Below are 20,025 nucleotides of genomic sequence, written 5' to 3'. Positions count from 1 at the left end.
AGGATCTGATCTGATAGGTAAAAGTGACAGGTGGTGATAGGGGGTGATTGATGGGTGATTGATGGGTAATTAGTGGGTGTTTAGAGGAGAGAATAGATGTAAACAATGGATTTGGGAGGTGATCTGATGTCGGATCTGCGGGCGATCTATTGGTGTGGGGGGGGTGATCAGATTGCCCGCAAGGGGCAGGTTAGGGGCTGGCTGATGGGTGGCAGTGACAGGGGGTGATTGACGGGTGATTGATGGGTGATTGACAGGTGATTGACAGGTGATTGACAGGTGATTGACAGGTGATCAGGGGGATAGATGCATACAGTAAACAGGGGGGGTGGTCTGGGGGGGGATCTGGGGAGAATCTGAGGGGTGGGGGGTGATCAGGAGGGGGCAGGGAGCAGGGTGGGGGATAAAAAAAAAATAGCGTTGACAGATAGTGACAGGGAGTGATTGATGGGTGATTAGGGGGGTGATTGGGTGCAAACAGGGGTCTGGGGGGTGGGCAGGGGGGGGTCTGATGGGTGCTGTGGGCGATCTGGGGCAGGGGGGGGAGAAATCAGTGTGCTTTGGTGCAGACTAGGGTGGCTGCAGCCTGCCCTGGTGGTCCCTCGGACACTGGGACCACCAGGGCAGGAGGCAGCCTGTATAATACACTTTGTAAACATTACAAAGTGTATTATACACTTTGTATGCGGCGATCGCGGGGTTAACATCCCGCCGGCGCTTCCGTATAGCCGGCGGGATGTTGCGGCGGGTGAGCGGCGCCAGGCGGAGGCGGAGGATCGCGTCACGGATGACGCGATCGCTCCGCCCATGCCCATACAAGGACCGCCGCCAATTGTCAATACGGCGGTCCTTGCGGCGTCCACTTCCCGGCCGCCAATTGTACATACGGCGGTCGGGAAGTGGTTAAGTACATCAAAACGTACAGTTTTTATAAAGCTTTCAATGCTAGGAAAAGGGCCAGGAGGTATAAATTTGCTCTTTAATTTTAAGGCCGAAGCCGTGGTAAGCATTTCTGAGTTAGACTTACTGTGAAAAAATTGTATCAACTTGAGAGTTCGTTCGAACTTAAAAAGATCGACCTCAAATCGAAAAGGATACAATTTTGGTGTCGGACAGAACGATAACCCTTTAGATAACACAGCCATTTCGTGTTTGTTCAAGATATACTCACTCAAGTTTATGACTGGTGATGCTGTTGGGTGCTCCATGTGGCTGGTCGCTGTGTTTGCGATTGTGGTTGACGGGGGGGTTTTCCTTTTGGATCGGCCCCTCCTGAGTCTTCGCCGCCTCGACCGCCCTGAAAACCCGATGCACCCTGAGCGTCACTGTCTAATGAGGGGTTTTCAGTAGGCACGTCAGAGTCTGGATTCTGATTGGGATTCGGTTTACGTTTAGGTTGCGGTTTTCCTCCTCCTTTAGGTTTTGGCCACCTTCTTGGTGGACCCCTTCTCTGACTTGCCCCTACAATCCAAGGGTAGATCCGGCCCTCTTGATGGTCTTGACAGATTTGCCTGTATTTATCCCTTTTCCTTTGTTGTATGTGTCCTCTGTACGTTTCGATTTCTTTTTCAATTGTTGATACTTGATCAGTTACTTTTTTATCTGTATTCATCAGTTCCTTGATACCAGTCTGGATTGGTACCAATTCCTTATCCACTTGTAAAAGCAGTACTCTCACCTCCTCAATGATCATCAGCATGTAATTCAAAGAATGTTGTGTAGACAGGGCACACCACCTCTCACAGAATTATTTCTTATTACGGCTGATTGTAGGTTGAATACCCAATCAAAAGCCTTTTGGTATCTTCTTAGTTCTGTAGTACTCAGATAAAGTATGCCCATGAAGTTCAAGGTCAACTTTACGTTTTTTCAAACGTTTTAACTTATTCAGAAGGTCTGTGGCCGAGTCAGCTCCAAAGCCAATGCGTCGATCAATGGGAAACAGTATATTATGTACTTCCTCTGGTGTATAGCTGAATGTAGGTTCTTCTCCGTTATGATCATCCATTTGACCGTTTAAAGTGCCAGTTAAGAACAAAGGCCCCCTCCACTATGCAAATGCTGCAGCTGTCGGTAGTTTATAGTTTGTAATTCAGGCTGTAGTTGAGAACATCAACAAATGCCGCCACGGGGGTGCTCGACTCGTCTCCAATGCTCAAAGTCAATGCAGTCCTGTGGTTAGAAGCGGCACACCTTTCCGTATATTGAGGGTGCAGAACCTTAGATGCAAAGCTACATCTATCATAGTTTCAAACAGTCCAAGGATAGGTTCGCACACCAGCTTCTCCAAAGAGCCAAAAGGTAGTTTTATTTCACCATAATGTGTCAACACAGAGCATGACAATTGTTTCGGGGCCACAAGGGGTCCCCTTCCTCAGATAAGTGCAGACAAACATTTCACTATGAAGTGCACACCACATTAAATACATACAAAAACTAAAGCAGGTCAACCCACTGAAGCAGGGAACACACCCACTCATTAGAATATCCAAACATGTAAACATGTACTCCATGGGGCAATCAGAGCTACTAATACATATTAAACACAACCTAAACAACTGTGCATATCATGTATTCAATGCCCACTAGCGGGTCTCCTGGCAAACTTTTGCTGGTAGCATATGATAGTTCTAAATGTAATGTAAACCCATGCTGTCACTCACCAATATGTTTAAATTGATTGGCTGTCCATTCCCGCCATAGGAGATTACTCACGCAGCAAGTGCCAGAACGCCGCTAACCAGGAAGAGGCGTGTCGGACAAATGCGCGTGGGATCCAGTAGCTCGGCATACTTTATCTGCCAGGAGACCCACTAGTGGGCATTGTATTGTATTGTATTGTCATGCTCTGTGTTGACACATTATGGTGAAATAAAACTACCTTTTGGCTCTTTGGAGAAGCTGGTGTGCGAACCTATCCTTGGACTGACTTTAGCTGACTAAACTGGTTGGAGAGATCAGAGAAGCTCTTTTGCATATCTAACAAGTGAAGTTTCTTAACTCTTCTTGTACTGGAAACAATATGAGACTCATATCTGTGCTGCTAATGTTCTTTTTCTTAGCTGTACTACACATACAATTCATTATATCACAAGTTTATTTTCACTTCATATTCCCTTTAAATATAAACCCCTCAGAAACCAATAACCCCTTTTCCTCAGTTGAGCTTTGAAAATACTTATTCGAATGATGTCTACTATTTTTGTATAATACTACTAAATGGGATTATTTTATTGCCACAGTATTTTTTATCTGCCCACATAGGCTTTTCACAGCGGACCAAACTTTAAATAACAGTAACATGGCTCTGAATTTCTCCTGAAGCTCTCCGCTGAGAGCATGCTAAGCGAGTTACTTCTTGAAATGGCAATAGAAAAGAGCATTGTCCTGGGAGGTAATTATCCAGATGCTGCTGCCATTCCCATGCAGTGCGCAGTCAATCAGCAATAAATATGGGAGGGTGTACTGAGGTACATTGCGCCCTTGACCTGGTCTAGGGGTAAAGGTATTCATCTGTTGGAGGTTTATATAGTTCACAAATAAAAACATGTTGCAAATTAACCAATTTAAGATGTGCGTAAAAGTGTTTAAGAAAAACCATCAATTGTCTGATCACACAATAGTGCAACATGTGCAATATTAAACACACATGAATAATGTCAAACAGTAGGCAGACTGAAGGAAAACTTATATATATGGTTTGTGGTGAACATAATGGTTTTCCCTACCATATTGTGCATGTTTGTGATGGCTGTGACACTGGAGGCAAATCATTCCATACAGCCAGCATAGTGCAGAGAGGAGGGTTGTGTGTGCACTATGAGGCCTGAACAGCTGTCCAGTAGCTGGGCTTGTGTGGGAGCTCAGGCATTACAGCTGAACAATAAAGAGACATAATGTTAAGAGGTGTGCCATTTCTAGTCAGTGAAGGATTTGTAAGGTTTTACATATGGTTTGGATGTATAGAGTAATTCTTCCTCTTTAAAGAGACACTGAAGCGAAAAAAAAATTATGATATTATGATTTGTATGTGTAGTACAGCTAAGAAATAAAACATTAATGATCAGATACATCAGTCTAATTGTTTCCAGTACAGGAAGAGTTGAGAAACTCCAGTTGTTATCTCTATGCAAACAAGCCATTAAGCTCTCCGACTAAGTTAGTCGTGGAGAGGGCTGTTATCTGACTTTTATTATCTCAACTGTTCCTGGACTATTTACTTTTCCTCTGCTAGAGGAGAGGTCATTACTTCACAGACTGCTCTGAAAGACTCATTTTGAATGCTGAGTGTTGTGTAATCTGCACATATTATAGAATAATGCAATGTTACAAAAAACACTATATACCTGAAAATAAAAGTATGAGAATATTTTCTTTGCTGCTAATCTTCTAGTAATTATTCATAGTACACAACCAATTCACTATATCATATTTTTTTTTCGCTTCAGATAACAGATTTATACATACCTGGGGCTTCCTCCAGCCCCATCAGCCTGGACGCTCCCACGCCGCCTTTCTCCTCTGCCTCTGTCCGCCAGTACAAGGTCCCGTCATTTCGGCCAGTATGCTCCCTCCGTACTGCATGCGTACAGAGCCGGAAGGAGCCCCTGTCCATGCGGAAGACTGGCCGCGTCCGGCGGAAGTGAAGGGACCCGGTACTGGCGATAGAGGCAGCGGAGGACGACGGCGTGGGAGCGATCCAGGCTTATGGGCTGGAGGAAGCCCCAGGTATGTATAACATCTTTTTTTCATTTTTAGAATACGTTCGTCTCTGCTTCCCTTTAAAGGACAACTATTGCGAACATTTGTAAAATGTAAGATACATGTATATTAGTTGCACATGTCCCAGAGTGAAATGCATTATAAATGTCTTTTTTTCCTCTGTAGCTGTCACTTACCGTAGCTAATAAAGAGCTGACAGATTTTGTACTAGTCCTTCTCCTTGTGGGGGATTTTGAGTATTTCCTTATCTTCTTATTCTTTGTAAAGCACTTACTGGAAAAGACTATTACAATGGTGCTAGAAAGCCAGTCTCCTCGTGCAGGAAGGTGGGGTGTACCACTGATATCCAGGGAGTGCTTTTGTAAATAAAGGAATTCCAGACAATCCCCTGTAAGAAAATTGATTAGTCCAAAATCTGTCAGATCTTCAGATTTTTACAGCCTACTGTAAGTGACATAGGAAAAAGGTAGTTTATAGTGCATTTCACTCTAGCCTAAATATAAGTGTATTTAAAATTGTATAAATTGTCATGATAGTATCAACCTACTTACTCATCATGCATAGTTCATAAATACTTATTCGCTTTAATGCCTAAGGTACTAATACTCACATACTTGTGACTTCTGATAATATTGGCAGTGGCACCATTTGGCCTGAGATTTCTTATACATTGTATTGAAGATTTTATTACTATTGTTATTACTTTCAATTTACCTGTAGCTCTATTTAAAAAAATACTGGTATGTATTCTATCTAGCCCGCTGCAAGTGGGGGCATTTTGTAGAATTTTCTTCATCAACTCTTTACCCAAAATAACCATTGTGTCAAACATGGATACTTTTTGGCATCCACCATGGGCGTAGCAATCACCCCTGTGAGCCCTGCCATCGCAGGGGGGTCCAAAGGCTTTACGGGCCCCTCCTCCTCTTTCTCCCCAACCGCAAGTGCAGCCAATTAGGAAAAATACCTCCCCGTTTGCTTACAAAAACCATCCCCTCCACCTCCTTACACCCCTGGCATCCATTGTCAGTACTTTGCATAAATTTTGCAGCTTCAATTTTTTATATTTCAAATCTTCACATATTATTGCTTGAACTCTCATCAAAACTATGCTTAATGGCTAGAGCAGAAGAGGGAAGATTTTTATTGCTGCCAGTATAAAATAAACTTTTTTTTTATTGATGTAAAGAAATGTCAAGCAGTACTCAGGCTTTTATTGTAATTTGAGACCCCTTCGCATAAATTCAATCAATTCCTTTTTTTTCTAAAGATGTCACAAAGGATAACGAGCAATGCAGGGTTGTAACAAAAGCCCCCGCGACCACCACGATCAGTGGTCCATCCCTGCTTCCTCACCCCACCCAAATGTAGAGTAGAGCAGCGGAACGCTGTACCTGATCTCCTTGTGTCCTGTCTACTCCACCTACCAGCAGCCACTTGCTCTATGCTGCCCCTCTGGCTCCAGATTACATGACCTGCATTGGGAGCCAGGCATACACCAGAGTGAGACTGCCAGGACTCCTGTGGAAAAAAAGAGACCCCACAAAATGGGAGCAGTATTGCTCACAGTGCTCTGCTGCGCTCACTCTGCCTCTGCACTCTGCAAGGGGGAAGGGAGGAGGTGTGGGCTCCCATAGCCCCCCAGGCATCAGGGGGGAGTGTGTGGGGAGGCGGTGCAGTGTTGGAGGAGGCCTCATGATGGTTTGTTAGCAGTAAAACAGTTCTGACTCTTTCCTTTCCTATGTTTTGCTGTTTGTAATAACAGACCATTGGTGATATGTTTCAGGTTACTGTGGAAGAAGTGATGACAACAACTGCATACTTGGACCTCTTCCTGCGAAGTGTCTCAGAACCAACCTTACTAAAGATATTTCTCCGCTTCGTTCTCATTTACCAGCATGAAAATGTCCAAATCCTGGATACGCTTGTCAGTCGCATTAACACACCATTTCGGGTAAACTATTATTGTTATTTTTCATCAGTTCTCAAATTGCCAAACACAGAAGTCTTAGCCAGTTGCGTCATTCTTTTGTAAATGTATTGTCTGGTAAAAAAAACACGTAACACTGGAAAGTGAGTGAGTGAAGATGCCATCCAATACAACGTTGCTTCATGTGTGAAGTAACCGGTACACACGGTTCAATTTTGAAAAGAAAACAAGTTGAAATCAGGTTAGTAAGTACCGTATTTGAGTTGATAATGACTGCAGGATAGGCAGGATGGATGAAATGATGGAATTATTTATGGGAGCTCTAGGTACCAGCATGGTTGTGCTGGAATGATTGTATTTTCAATCAGGTTATCCAGATTGTATTGCATGAAAACATGAGAAGCTGATGTGTCCAATGGATCCTGAACAATCACATTATTGATTGTTTCCATATAGAATAGATTGTTACGCTTGGCAGATTCTTTCCAGTGAAGATAAGATCACAAATTGGATTGTTTAGCGGTGTGGATAGTTTAAATATGATTCCTTCTCTTCTGAAGATCTGAACAATCTTATTGAAATTATGATCGTTTGGTAAAAATGGTACCCTTAACCATTACTGCCGCTGGGACGTGAGCCTCATGTCCGCAGCGGCAGCTGCTAAAGCCGCAGGGATGAGCTAGTCACGTCCCTCAAGTCTGGGGGGCTGTGTGCGTAATTGTGCGGGCAGAAGCCCATGATCGCAATATTTCCGGCAACAGGGGGGATTGGCTGCAGGGGACAAAAGTCCCCTGAGCCAATCCGTTCTTGTTCGCTGAGAATAATCACTGTTTTTGATCAAAAACAGTGATTATTGTTAAAAACAACCGCCATGCTGCCTGCCGCTTACCGATTTCAGCCACTTACCACCGCTGATCGTTAGATTAATGAATGGAAACAAAGTTCCCATTCATTCATCTCCCCTCCAGGCCACCATGATCGCAGGCATCACTGGATGCCTGCGTCACTTCCTTAGTTACATAGTAACACATTGCTTCCTATGTAGCGTATTTAATGTGCGCTTATAGGAAGTCCTGTGTGAGGACATCTTGTGGCCAAATAGTAAAATTACACCTACAGGCATTAGGGACTGAATTTTTTTTTAATATGTATGACAAGAGGGTACATCATTTTTTAATTACGGACTTGTAAATAGGGATGGATGAAAAACTGAAAAAATGCACCTTTATTTCCAAATAAAATATTATCACCATACATTGTACTAGTGATTTAAACTTAAATGTTGCAATAAACAGGACAAATAAAATGTGTGGCTTTTATCCACAGAAGAATGTTTAATTTTAAAACTATAATAGCCAAAAACTGGGAAACAATGATTTTTTTTCCAATTTGTTCTTATTATTTCCATTAAAATGCATTTAGAATAAAATAATTATTAGTATAATGTACCACCCAAAGAAAGCCTAATTGGTGGCGGGAAAAACATAAGGGGAAAACAACCTGTGGGCTGAAATGGCTAACGTGCACCTTTAGACAGATACAGTGGGATGTGAAAGTTTGGGCAACCTTGTTAATCGTCCTGATTTTCCTGTATAAATCTTTGGTTGTTATGATAAAAATGTCAGTTAAATATATCATATAGTAGACACACACAGTGATATTTGAAAAGTGAAATGAAGTTTATTGGATTTACAGAAAGTGTACAATAATTACTTAAACTAAATTAGGCAGGTGCATAAATTTGGGCACCACAAAAAAGAAATTAAATCAATATTTAGTAGATCCTCCTTTTGCTGAAATTACAGCCTCTAAACGCTTCCTGTAGGTTCCAATGAGAGTCTGGATTCTGCTTGAAGGTATTTTGGACCATTCCTCTTTACAAAACATCTCTAGTTCATTCAGGTTTGATGGCTTCCGAGCATGGACAACTCTCTTTAACTCGCACCACAGATTTTCAATGATATTCAGGGCTGGGGACTGAGATTGCCATTCCAGAACGTTGTACTTGTTCTTTTGCATGAATGCCTTAGTGGATTTTGAGCAGTGTTTAGGGTTTTGGTCTTGTTGAAAGGTCCAGCCCTGGCGCAGCTTCAGCTTTGTCACTGATTCCTGGACATTGGTCTCCAGAATCTGCTGATACTGAGTGGAAGCCATGCGTCCCTCAACTTTGACAAGATTCCCAGTCATTGCACCGGCCACATAGCCCCACAGCATGCTGAAACCACCAACATATTTTACTGTAGGTAGCAGATGTTTTTTTTTGGAAAACTGTGTTGTTTTTCCTCCATGCATAACACCCCTTGTTATGCCCAAATAACTCAATTTTAGTTTCATCAGTCTACAGCACCTTATTCCAAAATGAAGCTGGCTTGTCCAAATGTGCTTTAGCATACCTCAAGTGGCTCTGTTTATGCTGTGGGTGGGGAAAAGTCTTTCTATGCATCACTCTCGCATACAGCATCTGCTTGTGTAAAGTGCGCTGGATGGTTGAACGATGCACAGTGACTCCATCTGCAGCAAGATGATGTTGTAGGTTTTTGGTGCTGGTCTGTGGGTTGACTCTGACTGTTCTCACCATTCGTCACTTCTGTTTATCTGAGATTTTCTTGGTCTGCCACTTTGAGCCTTAACTTGAACTGAGCATGTGGTCTTCCATTTTCTCAATATGTTCCTAACTGTGGAAACAGACAGCTGAAATCTCTGAGACAGCTTTCTGTATTCTTCCCCTATACCATGATGGTGAACAATCTTTGTCTTCAGGTCAGTTGAGAGTTGTTTTGAGACCCCCATGTTGCTACTCTTCAGAGAAAATTAAAAGAGGAGGCACACTTACAATTGACCCTCTTAAATACTCTTTCTCATAATCGGATTCACCTGTGTATATAGGTCAGGGGTCACTGAGCTTACCAAGCCAATTTGAATTCCAATAATTAGTTCTAAAGGTTTTGTAATCAATAAAATGACAACAATTCCCAAATGTATGCACCTACCTAATTATATTTAAACAACTATTGCACACTTTCTGTAAATCCAATAAACTTCATTTCACTTTTCAAATATTACTGTGTGTGTCTCCTATATGATATTTTTAACTGACATTTTTTATCGCAACAACCAATGATTTATACAGGAAAATCATGACTATTAACAAGGTTGCCCAAACTTTCTCATTCCCTTATTGAGAATATTACTAACCCCCCCCCCCCCCCCCTTCTATTAATCCCCATAGCCATATACGAACACACATACATAATGTTTGTTCTCTCTCTGAGTTTGATAGTATTGGATTGCAAAATAAAAAGAGCAGTAAAGGTATAAAACGTGTGCGACGTATAACACAGAGTGATAATTTAAGATCTTTCCCAAAGCACTTACAAATGTTTCAATTAAGTAGTAAAATGACCTTCAATAATATACAATTACGTAGTGCTGTGAGGACAAAAGAAACTCCAGCCCTCCCTGACCTTTAATAAGGTGCTACAGACGGCCGTCAAGAAATGGGATTTATTTCTGTTTGTTATACTGTAATAACATCTATGTTTCTTCAGAGCTTTCTTCTGAAATATAAGAGCAAGTGGACAAAATGAGATTAATTCAATGACGGAGGAAATGTGGATAGAAATACTGCAGACAGTGCCTGAGGGTGTCTCATAATGCTTTTCGAAAGCGAATGCAGCTAAATATTATTCAGAGAACTTATATGACTCGAAAATAGTTTTTTTCTATGAGCTTTACACTGGATCTGTAATAGATGTGAGTGTGAACATTTTGTTCATCTCATAGGCAAGTCCAGGGGCGGAATTACTGCTGCCCAGAATCCTCCCTTAGACAAGAGCCAGTGCAGTGTCTGGGGACAGGCACAAGTTGAGACTCCTGAATAGCTGCAGGCATCCTGCAGCTCACAGCACCATACTGCTGCCTGCACTATGTGTGGCCCCACCCCCTTTCGTTCCTCGCTACAGTTGAATTTGGATGTAGCAGCAGCATGTGTACAGAGCATGAAGCAGCAATGTGTGTACAGAGCATGGAGCAGCTCTGGGGACCTAAACAGAGCACAGAGTCAGGTATGAGCACAGCCCTGTGCCCCTGCTGTGTGCTAGTAAAGAAGGAAGCTAAGACCTCGCAGAAGGCTTCACATATACCTTCAATACCAATGTCGGCTGTCCTCAATATTATCTCTATCAAACTGCACGTTGTTGATCGGGAGTAGATCGGACATGTCGGAAATAATCGTCAGATCCTGTCAGTCAGGAAATTGCATTGTGTGTACCCAGCATTATGTCATACAATTTTATTATACTGTATTGTGTGTGGCTGAGGGAGACCTTTCAGAACCCCCCCCCCCCCTTAAAAATCCTGGGTTTGCCCCTGCATATGTTGTGGGAATGCCCCATACTTCACAAGTATTGGAAAAGTGTCATTAAAACAGTGTAACCAGTCCTTTGAAAGGTCCTTTGAAAGATGTGCATTAGTAAGTTATTTTTGAGACTTCCAAGTGGAGCAAGCCAGCAGAATTCTCTTAAAACAGGTCACTCTTCCAAGCTCTTTAACCCAGTATTAAACTTCATCCCAATCGGTAGCCACAAGAGATCTTTACTTTTACTTGAATAGACCATTTGGGATATTGGTGTGGCTGATATTGTGGTGTAACCCCTCCCATGGTGTGATGTCATTAATATGTCATTGACAGTTTCCTGTTTGTGAACCTTGTTGCATTGTGGGAGATAACAGATGTTGCCAACTGCCAATCAAGCAGTATATCCCTCTGTGTATATACATCTCCTTAAAAAAACAAACATTTAACTTACCACATTGTAAATGGGTGTGTTTATAGATAAGGGTAGCTGGTGCTGTCTGACTTTTTCCCCCTGCCTCCCAGCAGTAAAGATGCTGACCCGCAGGCTCACTGATAAAACAACATGAATGAATTACACAGCAAGTATCAATCATTTATTGATCTTTCTCCTATTTTTTACTCCTCACTTTGCAATGTCTTATTTATTTCCCCTAATGCCATCTTTCGGTAAAGTTCCTCTTTAAAGGGAACCTTAACTCTAAAAAAAAATAAATTGTTTCACTTACCTGGCTCCTCTGGTCTCCCGCCGCCAGCTAGTTTCGTTTTTGCCGTGGCAGGCCGCCACGCATACCTTTACACGCATTCCACAAAAACGAAACTAGCTGGCAGCGGGAGACCAGAGGAGCCATGAGTGACTGCGAAGGCACATGATGGCTGCAGGGGGCTGGTAGATGCGCCAGGTAAGTGAAACTATTTTTTTTAGAGTTAAGGTTCCCTTTAAAGAGAAACCGTGACCAAGAATTGAACTTCATCCCAATCAGTAGCTGATACCCCCTTTCCCATGAGAAATCTTTACCTCTTCTCAAACTGATCATCAGGGGGCTCTGTATGGCTGATATTGTGGTGAAATCCCTCCCACAGTGTGATGTCAGGACCATGGTCCTGGCAGTTTCCTGTCTGTGAACCTTACTGCATTGTAGGAAATAACAGCTGTTTACAGCTGGGTCCATCTGCCAAAAAAGCAAGCAACATCTCCTTCCACTGACATCACCTGCTAGCAGTAAAAATGTCACCATGTGATAAATGTCAGAATGTAAATCAGGGAGAGGAAAGATTTTACAATGGTAAAACACTGACTAAATCATTTATACATAATTATTGTACAATTTAAGCACTTTTTTTATTACATTATTTTTACTGGAGTTCCTCCTTAAGTTAGAGAGACTTGTATAGGGCCATAGAGGCAACAACAAAATTAAAATGAGAAGATTTAGGTAAAATTGCTTAGATGCTCTTGATGTGACTGCATTTGATCTTGTTATGGACAGGATTATTTTGTTAATAATGAAATTATACACAAACTAGCCGACCCGCGACGTAGCATACGCCGCATAAGAAGGTAGAGGGAAGGAAGGGGGTATTGGGCACAGCAGCAGGGAGGGGAGTTGGACCCCCCCTCACCTGGGTCCCCCATGTGTGCTCCCCCTCCTGCTTAAGCACAGTAGCAGCCGCCACTATTAGTAAGAGGCAGCGGGCGGGGATGACTCACCTCTTCCGTGTTCCATCGTGCGTTCCACTGTCGTCACTTCCTGCAATGCCGCACACTGTATTGGTGCCATTTGCCTTTTTTAAACAGAAGTAAATCTGCAATAATTCAGCTATAAGTGAACATTTGTGGTTACCCACAATGCACTGCTACTAAATATTCAAATTACCCCTTTTCCCCCTTGGTAAGCCAAGCAAGCATCCAGAGCTGCTAGTGTATAGCAAGCATATAGCTTTAAATTTTACACAGTCATATCAAACCCACATGTAGACAGCCTGTTTCAGACTTTTAGTCCTCATCAGTACATGGCAGGGATTGATACAGCTGTATACCAGTACAACAGAGTAACCAAGCAGCTCAGGGTGACTCAAACCACTCGGAATGTATAGGGGGATAAAAGGGACCAAAAAGACCTCCTACTAAAAAAAAGCAAAGCTTGGTGTAATTTGCCTTACTAAAACAGAAGGAAATATGCAATAATTCAGCTATAAGTGAACATTTGTGGTTACCCACAATGCACTGCTACTAAATATGCAAATACTTCCTTTTCACCTTTAGTAAGCCAAGCAAGCATCCAGTACCATTGGTGTATAGCAAGCCTATAGCTTTAAATTTTACACAGCCATATCAAACCCACATGTAGACAGCCTGTTTCAGACTTTTGGTCCTCATCAGTACATGGCAGGGATTGATATGGCTGTATGAGATAGGGCTTGGACCAGTACAACAGAGTAACCAAGCAGCTCAGGGTGACCCAAACCACTTGGAATGTATAGGGGGATAAAAGGGACCAAAAAGACCTACTAAAAAAAAAATCAAAGCTTGGTGTTATTTGCCTTATTAAAACAGAAGCAAATCTGCAATAATTCAGCTATAAGTGAACATTTGTTGTTACCCACAATGCACCATTACTAAATATGCAAATTATTCCTTTTCACCGCTGGTAAGTCACGCAAGCCTATAGCTTTAAGTTTTACACTGTCATATCAAACCCACATGTGACAGCCTATTTTAGACGTTTTGGTCCTCATCAGTACATAGCAGGGATTGATATGGCTGTATGAGATAGGGCTTGGACCAGTACAACAGAGTAACCAAGCAGCTCAGGGTGACCCAAACTACTAAGAATGTATAGGAGGATAAAAGAGACCAAAAAGTCCTCCTACTAAAAAAAAGCAAAGCTCGGTGTAATTTTCTTTCTTAAAACAGAAGCAAATCTGAAATAATTCAGCTATAATAGGTGAACATTTGTGGTTACCCACAATGCACCACTACTAAATCAGCAAATTATTCCTTTTCACCCTTGGTAAGTCAAGCAAGCCTATAGCTTTTAGTTTTATACAGTCATATCAAACCCATGTGTGACAGCCTATTTCAGATATTTGGTCCTCATCAGTACATAGCAGGGATCGATAAGGCTGTATGAGATAGGGCTTGGACCAGTACAACAGAGTAACCAAGCAGCTCAAGGTGACCCAAACTACTAAGAATGTATAGGAGGATAAAAGAGACCAAAAAGACCTCCTACTAAAAAAAAACAAAAGCTTGGTGTAATTTTCCTTCCTAAAACAGAAGCAAATCTGCAATAATTCAGCTATAAGTGAACATTTGTGGTTACCCACAATGCACTGCTACTGAATATGCAAATTATCCCTCTTTGCCCTTGGTTTGATATGACACTACTTCTTCTTCTTGCTTGGACCAGCCCCTTCTTCTTGCTTGGACCGGCCCTGGGGGCAGGGCGCTACTTCTTCTTCTTGCTTGAAGGTTGAGGCACTTACTCTATTATATATATAGATAGATGTTTTAGAGGCAATTTTGTTGTCTCTTATTGAACTCGTAATAAACATAACAGGGATAGTAGTGTTATGGATAACATGGGTGTTGTTGAATGACAAGGTCATGTAAAGGTCATGTAAATCGTTGGTACTCCATTGTTAAAGGTTTTTTTGTAATATGTATCCCTAGAATCAAATTTAAAATGGGCATCTATTTTTCATGGAACAATATTTCTCAGTTTCAGCATTTGCTATGAGGTAAATGATGTAGGACTAGACAATTCTATACCTTTGCTTTTGCTCTGACCAGCTCACTTTGCTGTAATGCATTGCACAATAGTCACATGGCATAGGATGCTGATGGCTGTAGTGTGACCTAAGGGCCTGTTCACACTATATGCGTTCCTAGCCGTTTTCAGGGAACGCGTACTGGTACCAAAAACGCATAGAAACGGCTCCTAATGCTTTTGAATGGGCTAGTTCACATGTATGCGTATGAGACGCATACGTTTCTCATCCGCATTGCTGCACGCAGTTCTGTGCGATACGCATAGAAACGGACGCAATGAAAGTCTATGGACGCGTATCAAAAACGCGTACTATTGCGTTTTTAGCGTCCGTTTTCCTCTGCGGTTCCCATAATTCTTTTTTTTCCCCTGGGTCACGTGTTTGTGCAAAACGCAATAGAAAACGCATTCAAACGCAAGAAAAACGCATGCGTTTTTCAACTTGCGTTTCTTTGAATTTATACGCGTTCTACAAACGCAGCAAGTATGAACAGGCCCTTACTATGGTTCCTGCATACCTTTGCCTTTTCTCTTGCACTTTTACGCTCACTTTGCTGTAATGCTTTGCACAGTAGTCACATGGCATAGGCTGCTGATGGCTGTAGTGGAAACTTGCTATGGTTATTATTATTATTATATTATTATTTATTGTATTTATAAAGCGCCAACATATTACGCAGCGCTGCACAATAGATAAATGGGTTAACATACAGGTAGAACATACAGAAACTCACAACAAAACAAGATCATGCAAATGATTTGATAACAATACAGTGTCATAGGTCAAAATAGAGACTGTTAGAGTCTACAAGAGGGGTGGTTGTGAGTAAGATTGCATAATCAAGCTGGATACATTAGGGAGGAGGGCCCTGCCAGAGCTTACAATCTAAAGGGTGGGGTGGAGACAATAGGTGCGTCTTTTGAGAGGGGATCTAACAGAACATATTATGGTGCTGGTGTAGGGGGGTGTGCGAGCGTGAAGAGGTGAGTCTTGAGAGCTTGTTTGAAGGTATTAAAGGTGGGGGCGAGTCTGACGGCTGGTGGGAGCGAGTTCCAGAGAGTAGGGGCAGCCCTGGTGAAGTCCTGCAATCGTGCGTGTGACTGAGTTATGCGTGGTGCGACTAGGCGCAGGTCATTGGAGGATCGGAGGGGGGCGGGCTGGTATGTGCCTGTGGACCAGATCAGAGATGTAGGTTGGGCAGGTCTTGTGCACTGATTTGTAGGCCAAGCACATGATTTTGAAATTGATCCTAAAGCTGATGGGGAGCCAGTGTAGTGCTTTACAGAGCGGAGTTGTAGAGGCGCTGCGGTGAGAAGAATGTATCAGTCTGGCTGCCGCATTCATTACCAATTTAAGTGGGTCAGTACGGTTAGAGGGGAGGCCAGATAAAAGAGAATTGCAGTAGTCTAGGCGGGAGATGACAAGGGCGTGGATAAGGAGTTTAGTGGTGTCAGGGGACAGGTAGGAGCGGATCTTAGAGATGTTGCAGAGGTGGAAGTTGCAGGATCTGGCAATACCTTGGATGTGGGCTGTAAAGGAAAGTTCAGAGTCCAGAGTAACGCCTAGACAGCGGGCTTGGGAGGTAGGGTGGATAGTAGTATTTTCAATAGTGACGTGCAGATCTGGGAGGGGTGCAGCTGTGCGGGGTGGGAATATTAGAAGCTCAGTCTTGTCCAAATTAAGCTTCAGGTACCTGGCAGCCATCCAGGAGGAAATGGATGTGAGGCAGGCAGAGACTTTTTCCATGGTAGAGGAGGAGAAATCTGGGGTGTGGAGATATATCTGGGTGTCGTCGGCATACAGGTGGTAGTTGAAACCCATGGAGGAGATGATTTTGCCAATTGAGGCAGTATAGAGTGAGAACAGTAGTGGTGCTAGGACGGAACCTTGAGGAACACCAACTCAGAGGGGTGTAGGAGTGGATGAGGAGCCATTGAAAAATGTTGTGAAGGAGCGGTTGGAGAGGTAGGAGGAGATCCAGGCTAAGGCTAGGTCCTGAATGCCCATTAGCTGCAGGGAGTGGAGGAGGAGGGAGTGGTCGACAGTGTCAAATGCCGAGGAGAGGTCCAGGAGGAGCAGGATGGAGTATTTACCTTCGGCTTTGGCAAGGGCAAGGTCGTTTACCACTTTGGTGAGGGCTGTTTCTGTAGAATGGGCTGTGCGAAAACCAGATTGCAGGGGATCGAGAAGGGAGTTGGAGTTAAGGAAGTTGGTCAGGCGTTGGTGGGCCAGGCGTTCAAGAATTTTCTAGGCAAAAGGGAGGAGAGAGATTGGGCGGTAGTTGGATGGCAGAGCAGGGTCAAGTGAAGATTTCTTTAGCAGGGGAAGCACAGTGGCCTGTTTGAATATAGAGGGGAAGATGCCGGTGGAGAAGGAGAGGTTGAAAAGATGGGTGAGGACAGGGGCCAGATCAGAAAAATGTGGGCGCAGAGAATCAGATGGGACTGGATCTAGGGGGCAGGAAGTGGCAGGTGAAGTTGCCAGCAGCTGGTTGACTTCCTCCACAGTGACAGGATTGAAGGAGGTAAGGGAGGAGAAAGAGGCAGGAGTCGGATGTGGTGGGGAGGCGGGGGCGATAGAGTGGAGGAGAGAAATATCCCTCCGGATGGTTGTATTTTTGTTGATAAAGTAGTTTGATAGGTCAGTGGCTGAGAGGGTGGAGGTTGGGAGGGGGGAGGTGTGGGGTTAAGTAGGGCATTGAAGGTGGCAAAAAGATGACGTGGGTTGGAGGCTTGGGTAGCGATCAAGTGAGTGAAGTATATCTGTTTACTATCAGCGAGGGCAGTATGGTACGTCTGCAACTTGGTCTTGTATCCCAGGAAATCATTGTGGTGGGATTTCCTCCATTTGCGTTCTGCAGCTCGTGTCTCATTTTGTACTTTTTTTGTGAGGGCAGTGTGCCAGGGTTGGGGCGACTGTTGGTACGAAAGGTCAGGGGAGCAGCATGGTCTAAGGCTGCGGAGAGGTTACTGTTGTATTGAGCTGCCGCTTCGTTGGGGCAGGTTAGGTTGGGGAGGGAGGAGGAGAGAGAGTGGAGGGGTGTGGCTAGTACATTGGGGTCAAGGTTGCGCAGATCTCTCTGCCAACGTCCAGTTTGGGGTGGGGGACAGGGGGTGCTGGATGGAGTGAGGGTGAAGGTGATGAGGTGGTGGTCGGAGATGGGGAATGGTGTAATGTCCAGGTTGGTAAGTGCGATGGCTTTGGAGAAAATTAGGTCCAAAGTATTACCAGCACTGTGGGTTGTGGCGTTAGTATGCTGAGTGAGGCCAAGGGAGTTGGTGAGCGAGAGAAGCTGAGTGGCAGCAGAGGTGGTAGGCTCATCAATTACAATGTTAAAGTCTCCGAGGATGATTGTTGGGAGGTCGGAGGACAGGATGTGTGGGAGCCAGGAGGCAAGGTTTTCTAGGAAGTGTGATATTGTACTGGAGGGGGGGCGGTATAGGACTGCAATAATGGCTGGGAGGGGATGGTAGAGGCGGATAACATGGGCCTCAAAGGAGGTAAAGTAAAGAGAAGGGGGAGGGGTAAGGACACGGAAGGTGCAGGATGGGGAGAGGAGTAGGCCCACCCCTCCCCCAGGTCTGTTATCTGGTCTTGGGGTATGGCTGAGGTGTAGACCCCCGTAGGTAGGATATGGTTATTTATTTATTTAAGTATTTATATAGCGCCGGCATATTACGCAGTGCTGTACAGAGTATATTGTCTTGTCACTAACTGTCCCTCAGAGGGGCTCACAATCTAGTCCCTACCATAGTCGTATGTCTATGTATGTATCGTGTAGCGTATGTATCATAGTCTAGGGCCAATTTAGGGGGAAGCCAATTATCTTATCTGTATAATAGTCCTTCCTAGCTATTATTTTCTGCTGAGTTCCATACTAACTGTAGCTGAAACTCTGCTACATACAGCATACAATGTCATGCAGGCCCGGATTTCTGGAGAGGCCACAAAGGCCTGTACTTTGGGCGGCTGCTGCCCAAGGGGATGGCTAGACATGGTTGCTGCATATAGGAGGTGAGGCTGACAATCTGAAAAGGGAGCTGCAAATAGTGAGCAACACATAGAAAAAGGGAGCTTGTGACCATGGGAACTGTAAATAAGAAAAAGGGGCTTCAATACTCAGGCATTACACATAGAACAGGAGGCTGCACATGGAATGGGAGGGCGGAGCTAACCATGAAAAGGGAGCCACAAGAAAGTTGGCCTATGGTCCATTCTGATATAGGTCTTCAGCAGAGCTCCTAAATTTTTTCTGGCTAGGCATTTAGGCTTAGTTTACAAAGCACAAACATTGTTCTGTAGTTTAATCATAGTATCTAAATGATTTCTTGCCTCAGCTCAGAAGTTGAAATGTGAAAATTCTAGCAAAGAGAAGTCAAGTGGATTTTGGAAGAGATCTCCTATTGTTAATTAAGAGCTTGCTGAGTGCTGTACGTGCCTGTAATCCATATCCTGGCATAGCCCATGCCACTGCCTGTGCCCGTTGCAATACAGATGGTTTTGTTATTGGGAGATGCTACAGTCTAACGGAGCACTGGCTCCAAATGGGAAAGTTCTCCACATAAAAATCAAATCATCATAAATCCTGCAAACCACACAGCCATATAAACTAAATCAATGGACTGTAAAAACCAAACAAGCAGCGCAGAATATTAAAAGAAGGTTAAGCTAGTGCATCTGATTTACAGCACATTATCAAGCTCAGAGAGCTGGGCAGGAGAGCTTTTTCTTAACTGTGCAATTAAAATTGTGGCATAGACAATTACACATAGTTTCATGGAAGTTTGGTCAGCAAATGTCACAGTTTTATCGACTTTTATTGTTCATATCATAATAAAAGTGACAAGATGTCTAAAGAAATAAAAGTAGAAGAAAAAGTTTCAAGACAGTTACACTGGAACATCATTCTGAAGCAATAAAAAAAATAAAATAAAAGAAGTCATTAGTGATGGGAGAGGAGGATGGAGGGGTTGCCACTAAGACTGTACATAAGACTATGAGGCTCAATTTTCTCCTTACAGGTTCCTCTGGATTATACCATGGAAAAAAAAACTTTGTTGGAGTTACATGTGAATTATTGCACAGATGGTTGTCAAGAGACTTTAAAAAGGAACTTTAACCCAGGATTGAACTCCATTCCAATCAGTAGCTGATACCCACAAATTAAACATTTTGAAAATGATAAAAACTGTGTGAATGTTATTAAGATCAACACTACATTTTATGCTCACCACATTCTGCTTTA

General features: G+C 43.3%; 1 protein-coding gene across 1 annotated transcript in view; it reads left to right on the top strand.

The window, feature by feature from the left end:
• The window catches only part of LOC137570395 (FHF complex subunit HOOK-interacting protein 1A-like), a 285,196-nt gene that overhangs the window by 148,464 nt on the left and 116,707 nt on the right, over positions 1-20,025 (top strand). Inside the window, exon 5 of the mRNA XM_068279077.1 lies at positions 6,509-6,676. Coding sequence (XP_068135178.1) covers positions 6,509-6,676 — 168 coding nt within the window. The remainder of the gene's footprint in view (positions 1-6,508; positions 6,677-20,025) is intronic.

Source organism: Hyperolius riggenbachi, chromosome 1, assembly GCF_040937935.1.
Source record: "Hyperolius riggenbachi isolate aHypRig1 chromosome 1, aHypRig1.pri, whole genome shotgun sequence".
NCBI classification, from domain to species: Eukaryota; Metazoa; Chordata; class Amphibia; order Anura; family Hyperoliidae; genus Hyperolius; species Hyperolius riggenbachi.
The sequence above is the reverse complement of the archived record's forward strand: the minus strand, read 5'-3'. Positions and strand labels throughout refer to the sequence as shown.